General features: G+C 45.6%; 1 protein-coding gene across 6 annotated transcripts in view; it reads right to left on the reverse strand.

The window, feature by feature from the left end:
• Positions 1 to 25,363, reverse strand: part of TRIO (trio Rho guanine nucleotide exchange factor) — a 1,129,982-nt gene that overhangs the window by 602,005 nt on the left and 502,614 nt on the right. For all 6 annotated transcript variants that reach the window (XM_040353401.1, XM_040353397.1, XM_040353396.1 and 3 more), the window contains one exon: positions 14,690 to 14,756. In XM_040353401.1, the coding sequence (XP_040209335.1) occupies positions 14,690 to 14,756 (67 nt within the window). The remainder of the gene's footprint in view (positions 1 to 14,689; positions 14,757 to 25,363) is intronic.

Consider the following 25,363-nt stretch of genomic DNA (forward strand, 5'->3'; position numbering starts at 1 on the left):
CGGGTCAATACTTCAGATCGTCTATCAGTCAGATCCATACAAGTCGGGGTTCCCGCCCGGCGGTGAGGGACTACAAAAGCCCTCAGAGGCTTTTCTCATTCCGCATCTCAGAAATTATCAAAGAAGGGCACAGAAGGGAAAAAAACCTACACAGAGCGGTCCGATTTGTGATCCAAAAAAGACCGAGCCCTCGGCGGAAACCCAGCTGCCCTATGCAGCTTAAGAGAGTCCCTTGCAGCAGTAAAAAGTGCACCCATAAATGCCTTATTCTGCTTTCCGGGGGAAGGGGGCACTCTTTTACCGCCCGTCCACAGTCCACCCCCACCCTGGCACAAACGTGCCCAGGACTAACAATAAAACCTCTGTGGGAATCCCAGGTGCTAACACCTGCTGCCACCACCAGCATGTGGGGAAGGACCCAGATACTGACTTCAGATAATAATATTTACATAGTGTGTATTATAATATGCACACCTAAAATAAAATACAATTTCTCCTCGGGGCGCTGGGCCCAAAAGGGAGCCATATGTCCTTCTCGTTTGCTAGGCAGAACGAAACTGAGGCTGCAGGCTGCAGTGAGGAGGGTAATGTCTGGAGAGACCACCCCCTGGGCGGGGCTGTTCAACTCTGTTAATGTAACATGTATTTAATTATCCAACATGTTTCTGCCTAGTCCTCTCCTGTAAACAGGGAACATAACCCACTTGTCAAGATTTAAGAACTGTGTCCGTCCATGGACGATAAGAGAAAAAATGTTGTTTTATATATTTTTGGGGGTTATTTATTATAGCAAAAAGTAAAAAAATATTAATTTATTTCAAAATTGTCGCTCTATTTTTGTTTATAGCGCAAAAACTAAAAACCGCAGAGGTGATCAACTACCACCAAAAGAAAGCTATATTTGTGGGGAAAAAAGGACGCCAATTTTGTTTGGGAGTCACGTTGCACCACCGCGCAATTGTCAGTTAAAACGACGCAGTGCCAAATCGCAAAAAGTGCTCTGGTCTTTGACCAGCAATATGGTCTGGGGGTTAAGTGGTCAAAGGCCCTTTCTTTTGCTTTTATATACATTTTTATGTTCGAGTTTAGCCACCTGGACTTAATTTTTTGCTCTTTTAAACTTATTTCCTGTTGGAATGCACTGGTCAATACCTTTATTTAGTATGCTCTTTAAAACACTTCCACTTTACCTCTGTGTTCTTTGTTCCTGGGATTTTATCCCATTTAATATCACCTAGCAAAGAGTGCAGTTCAGACAAGTTGGCTCTTTTGTGCAAAAAATAGTAACAATTACGCAACCCAAAAAAACAAAAAACAAACGTGTGCAATCATTTACAAAATTGAAAGCACTGGGAATGCATCATATAAATCCTTCCCAAAAATGTATGTAAAACAAACGTCCATAGCAGATGACATTCACTGTGGATGGATGATGGCTGGATCCTTAGGCAAAAAAACACAGGTGATAATACAGTTTTTCACACGACTGCCAGGTAATGATGGGCAATACTAAAAGTAGCCACACAGGCCACTTACCAGAACTGTAGGATTACGGAGATCATATGGGCACATACAGGAGGGGTCAATCTGGTCATGGACCGTTTAGCTCACTCGTTCAACCTGATCCTCCCCTCCACTTTTCAGTTCCAGGTGCTGTAGTGATCTCCGTGAAATTCTTTTTTTCCAGGACTAGGTTAGCTCATGCAGGATATTTAAAAAAAATAAGAAAAAGGAAGGCTTCATAGTGCATTAGATTTAAAACAAAAGTTTGTATTCCATTTGCTGGGCTACTGACATCTTTAGAAGCAAAAAGTAGAAAACAATTATAACAATACTTCTCAGCCGCGGCTCAAGCCTGTCAGCTGGTTTGTGGTGACATCAGATCCTAATGATCCACTCAACGCAGCGTTTCTCTGTTAGAGGCATCGGCAGGGAAAGCAGCCTCCTTTCCCAGCCGATGCCTCTTACGGAGCACTAGGACCTGACGTCACCACAAACCAGTATTGTTTTAATTGTTTGCTACTTTTTGCTTCTAAAGATGTCAGTATCCCAGCAAAATGGAATAACAACTTGTGTTTTAAATCTACTGCACTATGAAGCCTTCCTTTTTCATTTTTTAAATATCCTGCATGAGCTAACCCAGTCTTGGAAAAAAGGATTTCACAGAGATCACTACAACACCTAGAACTGAGAAGTGGAGGAGAGGATCAGGTTGGACAAGTGAGCTGATCAGTCCATGACCAGATTGATCCCTCCTGTATGTGCCCATATGATCTCCGTAATAGAGATCCTACAGTTCTGGTAAGCGGCCTGTGTGGCTATTTTTAGTATTGCCTATCATTACCTGGCTGTCAAGGCTTAGCTGGATAATCAGTCAGTGTCAGTTCAGTGAGGGAGTAGGACGCTTCCCGACAAGTCTGCTCTCTCCAGGGACCAGACAGATAGCCAGCTAGACACCGCAGACAGGCAGGCAGGCTCCTACAATCTTTGCTGCATGAATCAACTTGCAGCCCATAGGACCGGCTCCTTCCTTCCCTTCGTGGGCCCCTCTCTTCAGGTAAGACCCTGTCTTTCAGGGCCATCTTTCCACCCCCAGGAATCACTAGTGACCGTTCTTTTCAGGACAGCCACTCCAGCGATCCAAATTGCGGCTGTTTACCTTCTCTTAGAGCCGCATGCACCCCAATCAGTCACCCATAATCACCCCGGCCACCCGCCGCACATAGCAGTGCTTTTTTTTTTCCCTGCGGCAGCAAATTGGCTTAGCACTGCCAGGTTTTTTTTTGCCTTCCTCTGGACCAAGGCCAAGCGAGAGGATTCAGCGAATCTTCCCTCTATTGCAATTAATCCCCCCCCGGTGACTGGCAACAATGGTTAAACTGCGATACTCTGCAGAAACGATTTGGGGTCTGAGACAATTCGCAACAGTATTACCAGCCGTCACCAAAAAGGCCTTAAAAATAGACCAACTTTTGAGATTCGATCGACGATCGACCATCAAAAATTTCAACCATTTAACCCAGCTCAAGCACATATCATGTGCTTTGATCAACACAAGATCGGCAGTAAAACACCGATCAGAAATCCACGATTTCTTACTACAAAACGATCTAGACTGCCTCTTTATCACAGAAAGCTGGCTTTCAGACGACTGCAACACCATTCTTGGAGAATTGGTGCCAGAAAATTATCGAATTATAACGGAAAACAGAATAGGGCAAAGAGGAGGAGGCCTGGCGGTGATCCATAAGTTTCATATTGCAATCACTAAGCCGGTCCTTCAAAATCCTCTTCCATTTATGGAAACCCTTACTCTTCAACTTCAAACTAACCCCCAGGAGACTGTTCACATTCTCCTCTGCTATAGGCCACCTGGGCCAAAATCGCAGCTTCTACCATCATTAACGGAGTTCATATCCACTTATACCCTTAACAGCAAACATCTTTTGCTGCTCGGGGACTTCAATCTGTGGGCCAACTCCTCACAGGATCCCATTGCGGATGCCTGCATCGATCACCTGGAAGGATTAGGACTACAGCAACTTATATGGGGACCCACGCATGCTTCAGGTCACACACTCGACCTAATTTTCAGACAAAATCTGAAAATAAACATTTTGGGAAATGAACCTTTGCCATGGACAGACCACCATGCAATTAGTTTCATAATTTCCAAAATTCCACCAGTTATAAAAGCACCCAAGCCGGTGACAATACACTGGGCTAGATCTCAGAAGAAGCACCATTCGGAACTCTTCAAATCTACCTTGGGAAACAGAATCAAAACAATCCATCCACATCAAACAGCCGCAGATACACTGGATGCCATAAACGCAGCCCTGCTACAGTCAGCTGACTTAGTAGCACCGAAACGCAAAGTCTGCATCCGGAAAAAAAAGTCCGGCTGGTTCAACAACCAGCTGTCCCTACTGAAGCAAGAGCGCAAAAGGGCGGAACGCCGCCTGGAAAAGAAGCCCTTCAGAAGATCACCTCATCATCTACAAGGCAATAACAACACAATATCATAAAGAAATCTTCAAAGCCAAGAAACATCATTTTTCTATGACGATTAACAGCGCCATGAACCGCCCCCGAGAACTCTTCAAGATGGTCACCCAGACCGGGATGTCTTGAAGTCCCCAATTCAGACACCCAAGAGTTCTGTAATGAACTATCATCGACAAAATCGAAAGAATCCGGGTAAGTATTCTGCAAAATAATACCCCCCTCAGCCCCCTCTTCAATCAACTACAAAACACCAACAGAAACCTTCTACAATCAACTAAGTTCACTCTGGAACCCATCTCCATCGATACCACCAAAAATATCATTGGTGCGTTGCGGAACAGCACAGCACCCAATGACATCATTCCCACCAAGCTGTTGAAGGAATGCGCCGACATTCTGGCGCCTCCCATCACACAGCTTATAAATCAGTCATTTAAGGAAGGCATAGTGCCATCCCTGCTGAAAGAGGGCACAATCCAGCCCATCTTGAAAAAACCTAACTTGGATCCCAAGGACCCAACTCACCGCCGCCCCATAACAGGCCTAAACATTCTCTCCAAGATAATGGAGAAAATAGTGGTACAACAGCTGCAACAGCATCTGGATACCCACAATCTACTCGATCCATTTCAATCAGGTTTCCGTCCCGGACGCGGGACAGAAACGGCCTTACTCAAAATATGGGACGATGCCCTCGAGGCCGCAGACGAGGGAGAATCTTGTCTCCTGGTTCTGCTGGACCTAAGCGCAGCCTTTGACACAGTAGACCACAAAATGTTACTGATGCGACTGGCCGAGGTAGCCAGAATCGCAGAAGGTGATTTACCATGGTTTTCCTCCTTTCTTGAAAACCGATCACAAACAGTGAAACTGGGATCTTTCACGTCGGAAAAACGCACAGTGCCATGTGGAGTCCCCCAAGGATCCCCCCTGTCACCGGTACTGTTCAACATCTATCTTCGCCCTCTCTTTGATATCATCAGTAGCCAAGAACTACTTTATCACTCTTATGCAGACGATACGCAATTGTATTTTCGCATCTGCAACAAAAAGGATCATCATCTCAGTTTAGAGAAATGTCTCTCTTAGATAGAAAACTGGATGACTAAGTTATCTTAAACTCAACAGTTCCAAAACAGAACTTATGTTTCACACCAGCCGAAAGAGTCAACTGGCAACAACCTGGACACCGCCGCCCATTCTGGGCCAAATCATCACCCCTAGCTCCAAAGTCAAAAGTCTAGGAGTCATTTTTGACACCTTCATGACAATGGACGCACAAATAGGGTCAGTAGTCAGCGGATCGCACCATTTGTTGCGCCTACTACGCAGACTTATTCCATTTATCCCCAAAGAAGACGTAGCAGTCGTGGTGGGAACAATCGTGAATTCCAGACTGGACTATGCAAATGCCCTTTACCTCGGGCTCCCAAAGTACCAAATCGCTCGTCTGCAAGTCGTTCAGAATACGGCCGCCAGACTGGTGACTGGGAAAAGGACATGGGAATCAATCTCACCTTCGCTGAGAACCCTTCACTGGCTGCCAGTAAAAGACAGAATTGTATTTAAAGCACTCTGCCTGACACATAAGTGCATCCATGGGAAGGCGCCGCAAAATCTTTGCGACAAGATAGAACCTCACAATTCTAATCGCGTTCTGCGATCCACTGACCAAAATCTGGTCAAAGTGCCAAAAACCAAATACAAGTCCAAAGGAGAAAGAAGGTTTGCTTTTCAAGGTCCGAGACTATGGAACGCTTTACCAAATCAGCGTTCGGTTGGAGGAAAACCACCTGACTTTCAGAAGACAGAATAAAACTCTGCTCTTTTGATGTCATGAGACACGAAACATCAAGCGCCCAGAGGCGATTCAGTTCGCATGTGCCGCGCTATATAAGTTTTTCATTCATTCATTCATTCATGTGAAAATCAGTATTATCACCTGTGTTTTTTACTTAAGGATCCAGCCATCATCCATCCACAGTGAATGTAATTTGCTATGGACGTTTAACTCAGTTTGTTTTACATTAATTCTTGGGAAGAATTTATATGATACATTACCAGTGCTTTTTTTTTTGCCAGATGGTCCCAAGAAGGGACAAGCATCATCAAAATCCACCATTTACGGTGGACTTCACAAGTAATTACTCAAGCTTATGGTTTAAGAAACAAGATTCCTCCTTCTTCTGTTAAGGCGCACTCCACCAGAGCTATGAGTGCTTCATGGACAGTGCATCACCAGTCTTCAATGGCTCAGATCTGAAAAGCTGCAACTCTGGTCTTCAGTCCATACATTCACCAAATTCTATCAAATAGATGTAAGAGGATGTATTAGGATTCTGCCTTCGGGCATAGTGTACTGCAGGCAGCAGTCTAGGGCTTCTTGTCCGTTTACGGCCGGCTCGGATCAGAGTTTTCCCCCTTCATATTGAGCATTGCTCTGGGAAGTCCCATTATGTAATGATTTAAGGCTCTGTGTCCTGTGGTGTACGATAAAGAAAATATGATTTTTATAACAACTTAGCTGTAAGATCCTCAAAGTGCAACGTTTGGCTAAGGTAGGTAAGGTGGGAGATAGATCGCTAAAAAGTTGAATCTTTGCACCTTTAACCACTTAAGGACTGGACCAATATGCAGCTAAATGACCCAAGGGGTTTTTACAATTCGGCACTGCGTCGCTTTAACAGACAATTGCGCGGTCGTGCGATGTGGCTCCCAAACAAAATTGGCGTCCTTTTTTCCCCACAAATAGAGCTTTCTTTTGGTGGTATTTGATCACCTCTGCGGTTTTTATTTTTTGCACTATAAACAAAAATGGAGCAACAATTTTGAAAAAAATGCAATATTTTTTACTTTTTGCTATAATAAATATCCCCCAAAAACATATCTAAAAAATTTTTTTTCCTCAGTTTAGGCCGATACGTATTCGTTTACCTATTTTTGGTAAAAAAAAATCGCAATAAGCGTTTATCGATTGGTTTGCGCAAAATTTATAGTGTTTACAAAATAGGGGATAGTTTTATTGCATTTTTATAATTTTTTTTTTTTTACTACTAATGGTGGCGATCAGCGATTTTTTTCGTGACTGCGATATTATGGCGGACACTTCGGACAATTTTGACACATTTTTGGGACCATTGTAATTTTCACAGCAAAAAATGCATTTAAATTGCATTGTTTATTGTGAAAATGACAGTTGCAGTTTGGGAGTTAATCACAGGGGGCGCTGTAGGAGTTAGTGTTCACTTTGTGTGTGTTTACAACTGTAGGGGGGTGTGGCTGTAGGACTGACGTCATCGATCGAGTCTCCCTTATATAAGGGATCACTCGATCGATACGCCGCCACAGTGAAGCACGGGGAAGCCGTGTTTACATACGGCTCTCCCCGTTCTTCAGCTCCGGGGAGCGATCGCGACGGAGCGGCTATAAACGAATAGCCGCGCCGTCGCCCTGGTTTGCTCCCCGAGGGGATCCGACCGCCGCATGTAGCGGGGGGGGGGGGTCCCGATCGGACCCCCAACCCACGTCTAGGCAGGCACGTACAGGTACGTTGATGTGCCTGTCCGTGCCATTCTGCTGACGTATATCTACATGAGGCGGTCGGGAAGTGGTTAAATTTGATTCTTGATCTGTTGCGTGTGATGATGGTCAAAGCTTATTTGCTTTCGTAGAAGTGGAAGCATACAATGATATCTCTGGGGTTGGCTCCCTGAGGAGGCTTAGGAGCCAGCGATCTGTGTGCCCGGTCAAAGCGCCAATCTATATATGGGATATTGGGTGCAAGAAAAATGAAGAGAGCCAGCAGGTAGGGCCAAATTTCCTTATTGGGAATTGACTCAGGGAGCCCGTGGACCCGTAGGTTTTGTCGGCGTTCTCTATTCTCAAAATCCTCTTGTTGTATTTGAAGCTGTGTCACAACATTTTTAAGGGTAGCATTTTCATAAATTCTTCTAAACCATGGACATATTTGGACCATATCATCAAACTTAGTCTCAAGATTATCAGTGCGCTCCCCCAATTGATCTATATCCCCTCTAAGTTTGTGTGCTAATTTGTTTACCTTTTTAGCGATGTTGTTGGTGAGATTCTGCAGCAGAGCCTGTAACTTTTGGTTGAGTACCTTTTCCGGCGCCGTCATTGCTGGAAGGGTAGAGGCTGATGGCTGAGATGCAGGCTGTTCAGTAAAAAGAGAAGGATCAACCAGCGAGGACACGTCGGGCGGATCTGTGGTGTCAGTAGTAGAGCCCGGGGGCCAGAGAGTGAGGCCTAAGCACAAAACGGTCCATGAGAGGAGAGGGCTGAATTGCAGTCTGTGGCATGTTTTTTTTGTAAATGTGCCGCTGATCCCCGATCTTCCCCATATAAAACATCTGTTGAGCAGTTAGGCAGTTCCTGGAGCTAGTGGGACGGCTCCCAGGGCTGTTGAAGCTGGCGATGCGGAGCGGGAGCCACGGAAGGACAAAGTGAGGCCAAGGTTTCGGTTTTAAGCTTCCACCATTTCACAGGCCGGACATGCGTCCCCCCCTGGTCTTTAGGCTTTTGTTAGTTGCATCATTCAGTTGAGAGCGCAACTTCTCCAATAGCTGTATAAAAACAGCGACATATAATTGTTAATGTGAGGACCCAGGACAGGTGGCAGCAGTCCAGAGAGCCTTCTGTGTTCCTTAGGGGGTATTTCAGATGTCCAGGAGGGCAAGAACAGATGTAGGTAGAAAGTTTGGGTGCACCAAGATGCCGGCCTCCGAGACTAGGCCAAAGCCTCACCTAAATCTGCCTAAATCAGAGGTGTGTCTGACCGCAGGATCTCCAAGCTGAACCGCTGCGATAAGCTGAAGGGTTTGGGTCAGACTCAGGGGGGACGAGGAGGCTAGCGGGGGGCCCAAGGAGCGGCAGGTAGCAAGCCTCGCACCTGTATCTTTGCAGCGCCGTCACCCGCCCAGTTCCTCCAGCGGACCTTAGATGCAGTCCACCCGATCATGTGAGGCTGCCTCTGATGTACCCCGGAGTGCTGCTGCTCGACCCGTGGATCACGGCAAGCGAGCGCGGAGGCCTATTAGGCCACAAGATGGTGGCGGGTCAGTTGTGCATGGAGCTGGCTGCGAGCCGAGAAGAAGAGCGAACGTCTGGCCGGGCTCATTAATATGGTCTGGGATCAGCTCCTGGGGTGTCCTGGGACCAGGATGAGTAGTTTGGTTTAGCAATCTACATTTAAGTATGAAACTAATAACACACAGTTTCATGCCAGAGTGGCTGTCTTATCCTTGGGGAGTGCTTAGCCAACCACATGGAGGTCTTACGTGCCCTTAAACCCTGCTGTGTCTCTTGCAGGGAAGCTCCATACATGTGAGGTTTGTTCCTTCCTGCCTGACCGCCATTAAAAGCGTGCCCCTAATTAGGCCCGCCCCCCTGTGTGGTTCATGGCGTTCTCCTGTGTTTGGAGATCCTTCAGCTTTCTGTGGAATAGGGAGGAGGGAAATGCAGAGCTTGCAGCAAAAGGAGTGTGCTTGTCGTTTGGACTGACACTGCTTTGGAGCTTGGTGAGTGAAAACTCAGCTCTTTACTCCCTCCAGTGGCGGCTTAAAAAAATACACCCACTAAAAAAGCCAGTAAGTTTAAAACCTAGGACTTTTTCCTAACTCACCTTGTCCCCGCCGCAGGTTCTCTGCCAGGCAGATACCAATCTTCCCCCCAACTTGGCAGGGTCTGCGTGCCAACCTTCAGGGGTATGGGTTCCTACTTAAAGGAGACCTCTTCCCTGGGCCTTGTAAAAGACTTTTACCAGGACCTAGCGTATAGAGTGAAATTGCTGGACCCCAGAGCCCAGTCCTCCGGAGAGAGACATTACAGGTGACACCTCGTCCATGAGGTCCAGACACCATCCTGTTTTGGTGTAATATAATTAAGCGTCTTGGATGGACCCACAGTGTAGTTCTCTACCCTCACAGGGCTTTTTAGGCAGAGCTTTTTTCAGCACATTTTCCTCGCGTCCAACACCTTAGACACTGCCAAAAAAAACAGGGGTACTTCCCTGATGGGAGGGGTTATATGGAGGGGGAATGTCTTTGATTGGTTGTGTCAGTGTCCAATTGCCTCTGGTGACCATACAACCCATTATGTAATGATTTAAGGCTCTGTGTCCCATGGTGTACAATAAAAAAATTACATTTTTGTTTTCTTTAAAAAGGTACATTTTCTCTGTTTAAACACTTGAAAGGTTTTCTATTTTCTATCGTGATTAAAATATGCATGAGATTTTCAAATCATTGCATTCGGTTTTTATGTAAATTTTACATTCTGTTTTGTGACAGAACCGTCCAGCAACCAGCTTAAGTGCTTCCGTCAGTATACAGCTTCATCCAGTATGGACATAGGAACCAGATATTATAGCTGAGCATACAAGACTAGCTGACAATAGCTTGTATTGAAAACTCAAACAGAATTTATACACCACATAATCAGGTGAGGCTGATCACATTATTGTATGCAAAGGAAACAAGAATATAATTAACATAACTAAGGAACAACCAACATATATTATATGCCAATACACATCTAGCAACTAATAGCCGACAGTGATTTATTTAAGCCATAAGCTAATCAAAATCAACATAAACATATAACATCTCACAATAGTGTTCTAACAATAAGTAGTGCACACAATACTAGCAGACAAACAATAAGTGACTAAATTAACAATTATTTGATAAAAAAAAAAAAAATGGGAGAAAGACACTTAGGAAACACACTATGGGAGAGACCTACTTACAATAAACACATTATGGCAGGAGACTTGTGTGGTTTTTGCAGATTATATGTATATGGAACCTCCAGTTTCCAGAGTCTGTGTGTTTTAGAGAGATATGGACTTGAATCCAAAACAAGACCACTCCAAGGGGCCCCCAGGCTCACACCTCCCACAGAGTAGTGTTCACTTACAAGCAAGAGATCATGGTCAGTAGGCCACACTGCAGTCCTCTCCAAAAGCCCATGTCACTTTTTTTTTTGTTTAGATCTCTACTGAGTCCATCCACACCAGGAGCCTTGTTTGTGGGTAAAGAATTGATGGCTTAGTAATTTCAACAAGTTTGAGATCAGAGTCCAAGAGGCCTCTGTCTATTGGTGTAAATTTAGCAAGTGCAAGTATCCAAAAACCAGTGTGCCCCCTCTGTGGCGTTGTGTATTTTAGGAGTATAAAGGATTAACAAAACAAAAAAAGATAAATTCTGCAAGAATAACCCATGATAGAGGATAAAGTACCAAGGATAAAGAAGCTCTGAAATAAAGCACAGGGTGGAATTTCTTTACACCTATCCAGAGCTGAGGTACCTGGTTCTTAGCAGCTGTGACCCGTACCTGCGTGTAGACCACAGCTACAGAAGCTGTGTAGAGCAGTGGGCTTTCAACACTCTGAGAATGTGTATAATGTCTTGTTTTTTTTTTATAACTTTGCTTGCGTGTTTTGAAGCAGTGAATAAGGGGAGTGATCAGCTTTTTAAAGCTGGTGTCATTTCCTCTTGTATGTTTTTTTTTTTTGTTTGTTTTTTTATGTGCAGAGAGCTCTGGTACCATTTCCTTTTATATGCTTTTTATGTGCCGTTTACACACGCCTTGGAACTGACCCTGAAAAGTACAGCAGCAGAATGTCTATCCAATCTCAGCTGATCCCGGCCTTAAAGTGGATGTAAACCCATTTTTTTTTTTTCTTGATGTCACAATGTAGAGAATAAGATTTCCTATCATCTGTGCCCAGTCTTGCCACACATAGTTAATCCAGCTCTGAGCAATTCACTTTTATTGTTCAGTGAAAATTAACAGACTTCCAGGTAAAAACCTGTCTAAATAAAAAGTCCTTTCTGTCCCCTTGCTTCGAGTGACAGGGTTTTTACATATCTCGTGCACTAGCTTGGACACATGCAAATTCCTGGATGTTTATCATAATATGGGGGGGTGATCCACAGTTCATTGTGAGAGGTCATGTGTGTCACTCGAAGCAAGGGGATAGAAAGGACTTTTTATTTAGACAGGTTATCTAGAAGTCTGTTAATTTTCACTGAACAATAACAGAGGATTGCTCAGAGCTGGATTAACTCTGTGTGGCAAGACTGGGCACAGATGATAGGAAATCTTATTCTCTACATTGTGACATAAAAAAAATGTTTTGGGTTTACATCCACTTTAGAACGCTAGGCAAAAAAAAAAAAAAAAAAACGTTTTTGCATGTCATTGCTGTTGATCTCCACCTTCACCGAGTATGTCATCCATGTTCTTCTTAGCTCACTAGTTCCGCTGAAATAGTCTGGTAACTTTCAAATAAAACCATTACTTGCCAGTGATTTCCTGTTTGCAAGACCAATGGCTGCTAATTCTCTTTTTCCCCCAGGCACCAGTCTTAGCACAGCCCATTTGTAGTTCTCTCAAGCAATCAGGGATGTACTTCCACCCCTGCTTGCTGTAGTGGGTGGACTGGGACTTTCAGAGCCACAGAGGTGGTTGTTCTCCTCCATTGCTTCATGCCACCACTCATTCCCCATCTGAAGCTATATACCCTCCCTTTTCTCATCCTGCATGCATCTGTGGCACGGCTCAGGTCATCCATCTCTGCTATACAAAACTGTCACTGCTGCCCCTTGTCTCCTCACATTTGCCCCCCCCCCCACACACATTTCTCCAGCTCCTTATCACCAATTGCCCCCGCCATCAGATCACAAAGTAAAGCAATGTTGAGAGCCTAAAGTGCCCAGAGAGCACTTAACTCCATACATGCCAGGCAACAACAGAGGCAAGGGGTAGAAGATTTCATGGGAAAGACTGAGAAGCATGGGCACTGTGACAGCTGAGCAGGAACACAGACATTGATCATTATTCCCAACAGTGACCAACCCCAGGGACACACAGGCTGCACAGACTTAACTCTATAACCCCTGTCCCCACTAACAGACACCAAGCCCTGCACTGACCTTCCCACTCCCCACAATGACTGTGAGAAAGTATTTTGCATCCTGCAGTTTTAGTAAATCAACCCCCTGTATGCGCTTGTTAAATGGTAAAACAAAACACAAAAAATACTCAAATGTGCAAATAGGCAATATGTCCCATTGATTTGGTGTTAAACTTTTATGAACATGTTTTTTTTTGTGTTTTTTTTTACCATCTTAATAAGGCAATTGCCCATTGATGCACATTGCATGTTGCAGCATTACAAAAAACAAATAATTGGCTACTATTTTAGATATTAGTTTGTTTTCAACTTTTCATTGTAACACGGCCGAGTACTCACGAGCAGACATGTCCGATGAAACCGGTCCGCGGACCGTTTTCATCGGACATGTCTGCCCGGGGACTACTGTTCGATGGCTGTACACACCATCGAACAGAGGTCCGCGCGTAAACAATACGCGGGGCGTGTCCGCGGTGTCGATGACGTGGTGTCGCCGCGACAATGACGCGGCGACGTGGGCGGCCTGCCTTTAAAATGCTTCCACGCATGCGTCAAAGTCATTCGACGCATGCGAGGGATGGCGGGCGGCCGGCCGGACATGTACGGTAGGTCTGTACAGACGACCGTACATGTCGGGGGGACAGGTTTCCAGCGGACTGTTTTAAAGCAAGTCCAGGAAACAGTTGTCTGCTGGAAACCTGTCCGATCCGCCCGAAAATGGTCCGCTCGGGCCTACACACGGCCAAACATGTCTGCTGAAACTGGTCTGCGGACCAGTTTCAGCAGACATGTTTGGTCGTGAGTACGGGGCCTAACACACTGACAATCGCATGCCCAGGATATGGTTAGCATGAACAGAAGTACAAAAGTTAGCTGTTGGTCTGCAAGAAATCCAGTGTCCTCCAAACTTCCTAATAAAGACAACACAGTGTCCTCTACTGCACTAAAAACTCATGTTTGCAGTCCCGACTAGCTCTTTCCAGCTGTGCAACAACTTCCTGTTAACATAAGGGAGATGTAGTCCAGCAAGGGAGAGTTTAGGCCGGGGAGATGACCCTTCTAGATTTAAATTTAGTACAGCAAATGCAGAGTTGTCAGTTCAAACAAGACGTTATGTTTCAGGCAAAATCATCAAATATTTTTTCTGTACTGCAGCATGTGTAAAGAAAAAAAAGTAATATGAATGATGTACTCGGCCTCCCTTTGTTATCCTTTCTACCCTCTTACATACACCTTAAAAGCAGCATTGCTTGGCCAAAATGTATCCACCAGCCTGGTGACCAACAACTCATTTTTGTGTATTACTATCCTGTAATCAAACTCCTGTTTCAGGAAAACATGCAAGGCTGACAGCAGTATTTAATGTTATAACCCTCTTGAAACCTGGTATATAGGGAATATAAATGCAAATTTCAGGCACTTACAGTTGCAAGGAAAATAGAAAACATTTTGGAACAAAGTGGATAAACAAAATAATTAATCTAGAATTATTATATAATATAATTATTCTAGAAGTTGGTATACTTTTTACCCGACAAAAGTGTGAATTGTAAAAGTTTGCATTATAATTTATGATGTCACAATACTGGTGTTACTGGTCAATATTATAACAAACTCAGGTAATTACTAGAGGTTTGTGAACAATTTCTTGGAAAAACTGTACACTACTAGATATAAATGCACCAATTTTGTAACAAATATATAATAGGTATAAGACTTTTAAACAAGACACATACAACTTACATCCAAACATTCCCGCAGATCTCTTACATAGGTCTTTTCTGTTTGAATAAGTTCAGCCATAATATACCTTTAAAAATAAATAAGAATTATAATACACAGAATATCTCCACTATTTAGTAAATACATTTTGAACAACAGAAATAATCTATCTACACATACAAGTATTTGTGGTGGTTTCTGTTTATTAAGACTATTTATTTTGATTTTTTTTTGGTGGTAGGTAATGGTAATATAAAAAAAAAAAATAAAAAAAAATAGCTGTGTATTTCTAACAGTTATCATAATGGAGACTTTCATTACCATTTACTACCAATTGAAAGCACAATTTGTCCTGAAAAAACACATGGTCTAATTTCACCTGGATAATCCAAATGGTTGCAAAGATATGAACAGTTTTACTAATAAATATCAAGGTTGCAAAATGGTGTTCCGGCGTTAAGATAGGTGTTAATCTCCCCAATGATGGGGTTCCATCCAAAAATGGAACTTACCCTTTCCAGAATCCCCCCCCCCCCCCCCCCCCGAGTCACATTTGATACCTTTCAGGGGGGAGCAGATACCTGTCTAATCCAGGCATTTGCTCCCACTTCCAGGTATAGATTGCCGCAGTATCTGTGGCATAAGCCATGTCCCCCATCCCCCCTACCCTGTCTTCTGGGAGACACACAGGTCCCAGAAGACAGCGAGGACCGGTGAAATTGTGCACAGCTACTTGCATGTGCGCAGTAGGGAACCAGGAAGTGAAGCCACAAGGCTTCACTTCCTGATTCCCTTACCGAAGATGGCGGCACCTCCACCCGAGAACCAAGGGACAGATCGGCTTCGGGTGTCCTGGACAGGTAAGTGTTCATATATTGAATGTCAGCAGCTGTTTTTTTTTTTTCTGTAGGAACTCTGCCCTAAGGACATATTTAACCACTTCCGGCACAAAAGGATTGAACCCCTTTCTGGTCGGGCCATTTTTTGCAATATGGAAATGTGTCGCTTTAACTGACAATTGCGCGGTCGTGCGACACTATACCGCACAAATAGAGCTTGTTTTGGTGGTATTCAATTACCTCTGCAGTATTTATTTTTTGCGCTAGAGACAGTTTTGAAAAAAAATAAAAACACACACAATATTTACACTTTTTGCTATAATAAATATCCCCAATTAAAAAAAAAAAAAAAAAAATCCTCAGTGTAGGCCGATATAAATTCTTCTACATATTTTCGGTAAAAAAAAAACTCAATAAGCATATATTGATTACTTTGCACAAAAGTTATAAAGTCTAGAAAATAGAAGATGGATTTATGGCTTTTTTTTTTTATTTTTTTTACCAGTAATGACGGTCATCTGCGATTTTTATCGGGAATGCAACATTACGGCAGACAGATCGGACACTTGGCACTTGTTTGGGACCAACATTTATACAGCGATCAGGAGCTAAAAATAGCCACTAATTACTTTATAAATGTCACTGGCAGGGGTGGGGTTTACACTAGGGGGTGATCAAGGGGTTAAATGTGTTCCCTCAGTGTGTTCTAACTGTAGAGGGATGGAACTGCCAGGGGAGGGGACCGATCTGTCTCCTCTCCCCTGGTAGAATGTGGATTTCTGTGTTTACACACACATAGCCTCGTTCTGGCTGCCAGGAGCGATCGTGGGTGCCAGCAAACATTGTGGCCACCGGGCACGCGCATTGACTCCTCAGCACACGGTGGGCGCCCCCTATACCCCTTAAAGCAGCCACCATACAGCTACAGTGATTCATGCAGGGGAGCCATTCTGCCGCTGTCAAATAACAGAGGGTTCACAACTGCTGTTCCTGCCCTTCCCTGACAGATTATATTATACAGCGCATATAAAAGTCTACAAACCCCTGTTAAAATATCAGGTTTCTGTGATGATGTGGTTGCATAAGTGTGCACACCCTCTCTTATAGCTATGTTCATAATTACAAAATAAAGAAATAACTGCGCTAACTCTAAACAAAAAATAAGCTGCTACATACAAACAAACAAAGCCTATAGATAGTAAATAAAAATGCCCCTGTTGAAGGCTTATGTGGCCGAAACGCATCGGGTAACGCTATTGAGCACCCCATATTGCTTCATCACGTGATCACTTTTTTATGTCATTATTTTAAATGTATGACTTTTACTGAATAAACCTCATATTGGTTTTATTGACCTGCGCTATTGGAACCCCCTTTCTTTTATTTTTTTAATTTCATCCCATGGTCTGACTGGAGCTTCAGCCAAGTCCATTGTTTGCACTCCTGGATACACGGCCTAAGGATTTCATCCGGAATTTGTTGCGGTTACACAGCACGCTGTTTGAACATCGCTGGTTCCCGGTGCCCATGCCAGTTGGAGTCTCAACTACAACTTCCATCCTCTACCCGGTTGCAGTGGTTCCGGTTTCCAAACGACCACAACGCCCTTTTGACTCTTTTGCTGTGTAGTATCCAACTTATCTGGTAAGCGTATTTACACCTACCATATATCTGATGTGATTGCGATTTTCACAGATTTCTGCAGACGACCTGATCACCTGTTTGTTCCTTTAATCATCGGACATCAGTCCACCTCACACCCTTCACCAATTGTTCAATTGATGTTCATTTCAAGTTCCTATTATAGACTTGGTTATGTTCTTTTCTCATATGGAACTTTATTTTTGATTATTCAAATGTCATTCGATATGTGCACATGCACCATTTAATGTTGTTGCCTCACCTGGTATCCTACATTGTATCTTTAGCGCTACATTTTTTGTTTACTATGTTCATAATTAAGCATTGCACTCAAATTCATGTTAAATAGGAGTCAGTACACACCTGTCATCTTTTAATCACTAGGCTACCGCTCGCCGTCAAATGACGGCGGCACAATACGACTCTTTTTCTGGGAGGACGTCATATGACGTGTCACTGGGAACCCGATGTGCATGCCCGGTGGCTGCAATGTCCGCCAGGCACCCGCGATTGCCCAGTAACTAAGCAGGACGTGGATCACTGTGTGTAAACACAGAGATCCACGTCCTGTCAGGGAGAGGAGACCGATGGTGTGTCCCCTGTACATAGGGACACCGATCAATCCCCTCCCCCAGTCAGCCCCCTCCCCCTACAGTTAGAATAACTCACTAGGGTACACATTTAACCTCTTAATCACCCCCTAGTGTTAACCCCTTCACTGCCAGTCACATTTACACAGTAATCAGTCCATATGTATAACACTGTTCGATGTATAAATGTGAATGGTCCCAAAATTGTGCCAAAAGTGTCCGATGTGTCCGCCACAATATCACAGTCACCAAAAAAAAAATTGCATATCACCACCATTACTAGTAAAAAAAAAAAGCTATAAATCTATCCCCTATTTCGTAGCCGCAATAACTTTTGCGCAAACCAATCAATAATCAAAATATGTAGAAGAATATGTATCGGCCAAAACTGAGGAAAAAATTATGTGTTTATATATTTTTGGGGGATATTTATTATATCAAAAAGTTTTTTTTTTTTTTAAATTGTCGCTCTTCTTTTGTTTATAGCACAAAAAATAAAAACCGCAGAGGTGATCAAATACCACCAAAATAAAGCTCTATTTGTGGGGAAAAAAATGTCATTTGGATACAGTGTTGCATGACTGTGCAATTGTTATTCAAAGTGTGACAGCGCTGAAAGCTGAAAAATGGCTTGGGCAGGAAGGGGGTGAAAGTGCCCTGTATCGAAGTGGGTAAAGTGCCTCTGATTAATCCCAAATAAAAGTTCAGCTGCTCGAGTAAGTCTTTCCGGACATTTTCTTAGGTGCATCCTACAGCAAAAGCCATGGTCCACAAAGAGCTTCCAAAGCATCAGAGGGATCTCATTGTTAAAAGGTATTAGGAGATGGGTACAACAGATTTTCCAAGGCATTAGATATAACATGGAACATGGTGAAGACAGTCATCAAGAATAAGTGGAGAAAATATGGCAACAGTGACATTACCTAGAACTGGACTTCCTTCCAAAATTGATGAAAAGACAAGAAGAAAACTGGTCAGGGAGGCTGCCAAGAGGCCTACAGCAACATTAAAAGGAGCTGCAGAAATATATCTGGCAAGTACTGGCTGTGTGGTACATGTGACAACCTCATGTATTCTTTATATGCCTGGGCTATGGGGTAGAGTGGCAAGACTAAATTATTTTCTTACAAAGAAAAATATCCAAACCCAGTTAACTTTTGCAAACAAATTATAAACAGCTCCAAATACCAATCAATATTGACACAAAACCTTCAGGCTTCTTCTAGAAAGCTGAACATGAAGAGGAACTTCATCTTTCAGCATGACAATGACTGGAAGCACACATCCAAATCAACAAAGAAATGGCTTCACCACAAGAAGATTAAAGTGTTGGAATGGCCCAGCCAGAGCCCAGACCTGAATCCAATTCAAAATCTGTGGGGTTATCTGAAGAGAACTGTGCACAGGAGACGCCCTGGCAATCCAAGAGATTTGGAGTGTTTTTGCAAATAAGAGTGAGCAAATATTGCCAATTCAAGATGTGCCATGCTGACTCAAAAACACTGAGTGTTGTAATAAAATCAAAAAAATAGGATTTTTTGTACTCACCATAAAATCATTTTCTCTCTCGTCTATGGACAGACACTGCTCCTTAAATCTTGAAAAGTGGGTTATGTTCCGTCTATTAGGAGAGGACTAGGCAGACATGTTAGATATTTAAATACATGTAACTTTAACAGAGTTGAACAGCCCCGCCCAGGGGGCGGTCCCTCCAAACATAACCTTTCACCCTGCAGCTCAGTTCATCAAAAAGCAGTACACACAAAAAAGAAGGGGTGGGTGCTGTGTCCGTTAATGGACGACAGAGAAAAGGATTTTATGGTGAGTACAAAAAATCCTATTTTCTCGTTCCGTCCATGGACGGACACAGCTCCTTAAATCTTGACAAGTGGGACGTTCCCAAGCAGTGTCAAAAACATGAGGGGTGGGAGCAGCAATCAAAAAACCAAGCTTCAACCCAAACAAGCAGATCTCCTCAACGGAGGAGGTGCAATCTCAAACAGCTGCCTGCAAAACCTTGTGGCCAAAGGAAGCATCCGAAGATGCATTCACATCAACCTTGTAAAATTTGGAAAAGGTGTGAACGGACAACAAAGTCGCAGCCTAGCACACCTGTGAAACAAGACGCTTGATGTCGGAAAGCCCAGGAGGCACCAATTGCCCTGGTTGAATGTGCCGTGACAGGGAAGGGAGGCACCTGCCCCTTAAGAGTGTAGGCCTGGCTGACGGTCTGCCTGATCCAACGATAATTGGTGGCCCGCGAGGCCGCCAGGCCCTTCTGCGGAATGGAGCCGTAGCATATAGGTACACCCACAAGGCACGTACCACATCTAAAGTATGTAACACAGCCTCCTAGAGATGTGACGGTCAAGGACACATGGACGGAAGTACAATGTCCTCATTCAAGTGAAAAGCTGAAACTACCTTCGGAAGAAAGGTAGGCTGCTGGCGTAGCACCGCTTTATCCTTGTGGAGGACCAAGTATGGCGACTTGCAAGACAAGGCCGCCAACTCAGAAACACGTCTGACAGATGTAATGGCCACTAGAAAAGCTACCTTCTGAGATAGCGTCAAGAGAGGAATTTGTCTGGTGTCCTTAAAAGGAGGATCCTGAAGAGCCGAGAGCACCAGATTCAAATCCCATGGAGGAAGCGGTGATCCAATCACACGTCGAACCCCCTGCACAAAAGTACCCACCAGTGAATGGGTCGCCAAGGGTCATTGAAAGAAAACAGCCAAGGCTGAAATCTGTCCCTTAATGGTGCTTAAAGCAAGTTTCTGATCCACTCCACGCTGCAAAAGCAGCAGGACCCTGGAAACCGAATATGCCCATGGACGCCACTCCATCTCCTTGCACATAGAGATGTAGGCCTTCCAAGTGCGATGGTAGATTTTCCGAGAAGATGACTTTCTTGCCCTCAGCATGGTTGACATGACCAAATCCAACAGACCTTGGTCCCTTAGTACCTGACTTTCAATAGCCATGCCGTTAAAGGCAGTGACTGTAAAGAAGAATGAAATATGGGACCTTGAGATAGAAGGTCCTCCCGCATTGGCAACCACCAGGGTGCATCCGCCACTAGGCGCACAAGGTTGGCACGCCAGGGCCAATCTGGAGCGATTAGAATCACTGGGATCCCCTCGGTCTCCACTCTGCAGAGCAGACGAGAAAGCAACTTCATAAATTAGCCAATACTGACCCCACAGGGCAACCAACGCGTCTTCCCAGGGATCTCTGGACCTGGCCCCAAACCGACACCTTGCGATTGAGTCGAGAAGCCAGGAGATCCACGTCCGGTGTGCCCCACCTCCAGCAAAGCAGTTGAAACACCTCCGGATGTAACGACCATTCCCCTTGGTCCAGCATCTGGCAACTTAGGTAGTCCGCCTGCCAGTTTTCTACACCTGGAATGTAAATGGCTGACAGAGCCGGCACACTTCTTTCAGCTCACCTTAGGATGTGAGCGACCTTCGACACCACACCCAAGCTCCTTGTTCCCCCCGATGGTTGACATTAGCCACCACTGTGGCGTTGTCCGACTGGATCCTGACAGGACGCCCTTGAAGCCCCTGCGACCACTCAAGGAGACACAGCCTGATCGCCCGAAGTTCCAGGACGTTGATCGGCAGTAGGGACTCGTCCAGCGGCCCTGAACCGACTGAACCCCCCCCAAACTCCCCCCCAGCTGGTCAGGCTGGTGTCCGTCGTGATAACAATCCAATTGAAGGGGAGGAACGACTTCCCGGACTGAAGAGCTGCGGATCTCAGCCACCAACTCAGAGAGGCCCTGAACAGGTGACTGAATCTGACGATCCAGAGACAACAGAGATTTGTTCCATTTGGGCAGCATCTCCTTCTGCAAGACTCAAGTGTGGAATTGGGCATAAGGAGGCCACCATGACGCCCAGAACTTGCATGCAAAAACAGAAAGATGACCATTTGCGTGATGCCAACAATTTCACAGCCAACTGGAGTATCTGTAACTTCTGCAAAGTAAGGAAGACCTTCGCCTCCGAGGAGTCCAGGATCAATCCTAGGTACTCCAGACACCGAGTCGGTACCAACACCGACTTCTGAATGTTTAGCACCCAACCAAATTCCCGGAGGGTCTGACTGGCTATAGACATGTCCTCCTCTAATTCTGAGCCAGAAGCAGCTCTCAGAAGATCGTCCAAATAGCCCACGACAGCAATGCCTCGCTGTCTCAGCAAAGCCAGAATCGGGGTGAGCACCTTGGTGAAAACTCTTTGTGCCAACACTAGGCCAAAGGGAAGAGCCACAAACTGATAGTGGTCTTTGCCGATCGCAAAGCGCAGAAACCTCTGGTGCATGGCGCAGATGGGGACATGCAAGTATACGTACTTGATGTCCAGGGACACCAGAAAGTCCCCCGGATGGAGCGCAGCAAACAACAAACTAATTGATTCCATCCTGAACTTTTGCACCCTCACAAAGGCATTGAGGGCCTTGAGGTCCAAGATTGGACGGACTCCGTCCTTCTTTGGGACTACAAACAGATTTGAAAAGAACCCTTGAAACCTTTGCTCCAGTGGCACAGGTAAAATTACCCCGCACCTGAGCAAGTCTTGTACTGCTCCCATTAAGGCAGACGACGAGCCTGAAGGAGAGGAAGATTTGAGGGAAATTACCTGTTTGGCAAGAAAGAAACTCGATCGTGTACCCCAAAGTGACCAGGGAGGTCCACCGAGCTGCAAAGCCGTCCCCCCACCCTTAAGTCAGGCAGGGGCAAAACATCATGTGGTAGCAGGCTTGTTAGCTGGCTTGTACACCCAGGGACACTTCTGTCCCCCAGCTGGACCTTTGTCAGTCTGGGAGGATCTGCCGGCTGACCCTGACTGATGAAAATAACGCTTTTGTGCGGAATAGGAGGGTCCCGGCTTACGGTGTGACTCCTTCCCCTTAGAAGACTGAGGGATAAGTGTGCTCTTACCTCCAGTGACATCCATAATAATGTTGTCCAGTGAGGTACCAAAAAGCCTCCCACTTTTGAAAGGCAGATCAGCCAGAACATTTTTGGATGCTTGGTCAGCGGACCAGCATTTCAGTCAAATCAGGGGGCGTAATAACCCGCCGCTACAGAGGCTCTGGAGATCAAGGGGGCAGCATCCAGAGTGGCATCACAGACATACACAAGGCCCTGTACCAATTGGTCGGCCAGCCTCACACACTCAGGGGGAGCTGATGCTCCTCCACTGTCTGGCGCAACATTTTTGCCAATTCAGTAAGTGTCTGAGACACCAAAGTTGCAGCAAGGATAGGCCGCAACGCAGACCCCAGCATGGTGAACATGGAATGGCTCACCACTTCGGACCTCCTATCAGTAGGGTCCTTAAAGGCAGGGGTCCCCTCAACCGGGAGAGTGGTTACATTATTTAGCCCAGAGACCGGGGGGTCCACGACCGGAGGAGAGGTCCATTTTTTTCAAAAGGCCCTCCTCAAAAAGATAACGGACTGCCATGCACTGAGGGACCACAAAGGACTTGTGTGGCCATTCCCATTCCTTATCTATGAACTTATCAAACAAAGGCACATAAGGAAAAACTTTAACAGAGTGGTTCGCCCCAAAAGAGACTGAGCCCTGCGTGGACGTCTCAGCTGTATCCTCCAACTTGAGAGAGTCCCTCACAGAATCAATAAGTGCACTCACACGTGCCTTGTCTTGCGCTGACCCGGACAAGAGGTACTCCTCACCAGAGAGGTCCTGGCCCGCATCTTCTGACATACCAGAATTGGGGTCCTGAGCCGCAGCCAGGCCCGAATCCGAGTCAGAGCATTCCCCAGAAGATGGTGGGGAAAGGGGAGATTTTTACCCCCCTTACGCCTGCACGCCACTTCCACCCTGGCAACAAAGGACGCCAGGACTGCCGACAGTGTATCAATGGGAACCGCAGGTGCAGGGGCACGGTTTGCTGCCTCTAGCAAGTTTGGGGAAGAAAGGTCAGATACTGACTTCATAATCACCCACTGACAGCCATCAGGGACTAAGTGAAAACACTCAATAAGTCCACCCTTTTTGCTGCACCAAATGGGGGGGAGGGGTATTACCCAGGGGACACGCCACCCAGAGGGAGACCACTCAGCACCGCTGCCTGCCTTCCGTCTGTACACAGTGTGTGAGAGGAAAACTGAGGTGATTAGTGCGCATGTACAGGGTTTCCAAGATGGCCGCTTGAGCCGGAGCTCCGTCACACACAGCTCCTGCGGCGCCGACAGCTGTCCACAGAGGGGTCCCTACCTCATCCCTCTGGGTGTTCTGGAGTCACGCTGACACAGGCTATCCCCCCTTACGTCTTCCAACCAGGTCCGCCGAGACCTCGGGCCGCAATTTGAGCGGATTAACTGCCTGGGAAATCCAAGATGGCCGCCGCGGCTCAGCAACACGCCGCACACGTGGAAGGGATTGCGGAGCAGAGGCAAGTGTTAACCCCAGCTACTCTGACTTTCACCCCAGCACACCAGAGTGTATTACTCCCGCAGGTGACTCCCTCCCCAGCATCCACCGAGTCCTTATTAAGCAGGACATTTGGGGAATCAGCATTTCCGTCTGCTGGTCAGTCTGTACCATTACAGCAGGAGAGTCCATTCCCCTTTACACCACTCCCTATGATGGGTTCCAACTCTGATGATTTGTTTCTTAGATTTGGGGCTTGCGTCCACAGCAGCTAAAATAACTTCTGACATCAAAGCTGACTTCCAGAACCTAGGATCTAGGATGGAAGCCATATAACACAAACTAGACCTCACGGTTGCCACCACTAACCAGAATTCTGGCCATATTCAAACGCTGCAGGACAGGCTTGACTCGGCCTTCCTTAGAATTGATGAACTTGAAAATAGATCCAGAATAGACAATTTTAGAATCAGAGGTCTACCAGAAGCTGTAAGGGATGTAATGCAAGCTACCCACGAGATAATTAAATCATTGATCCCGAGCATTCCGCAACATCGCCTAGAACTGGACAGGGGTGAGCGAGCCGCGCCTGCCTCCGAGGATCTCCGGACTGCTCTGAGGAATCCGTGGCGGGAGGCACTGTCAGCCGGCGACGGTTGTCCATGATCGCGAACCCCCCCCCCCCCCCCCCCCCCCATTTCCCACCTCCCCTACCCCATCCCCTCTCCTACCCACCTCTCTTACTCTCTTTCTCTTCTTTACTTGCTGGACTGCTCAATGAGCAGGTCCGGCAATCTCTTCTCTCTCCTATTCACTCATTTTGCTCCTAGAAAACGAGAAAAAGCGGGAGGCTGAGCCACGGGCCCGTGATATAATATGTTAGAAAGTGCCACATGAATACGGTTAAGACGCATATCTGTTTTCAGCTGTTTCTGTTATGTGCGCCTGCTTGGCATCTGTAGATGTAATGTTTGTATTATGGTCCATGTGGACCGGCCTCATGTGGTATATAAATAAACGATTTAAAAAAAGAACTGGACAGGGTTCACAGAGCCCTGGGCCCCCCCAGAAAAGATGGTACCCCTAGGGATGTCATTGTGAAACCTCATTTTTATTTGGTTAAAGAGGAGGTTATGAAACAATCTAGAGCGACAAAACAAATGATGTGCCAGGGACACCCATACAAATCTTCGCTGACCTCTCCCAATCCAC

The sequence above is a fragment of the Rana temporaria genome, chromosome 5, assembly GCF_905171775.1.
Source record: "Rana temporaria chromosome 5, aRanTem1.1, whole genome shotgun sequence".
In the NCBI taxonomy this organism is placed as follows: domain Eukaryota; kingdom Metazoa; phylum Chordata; class Amphibia; order Anura; family Ranidae; genus Rana; species Rana temporaria.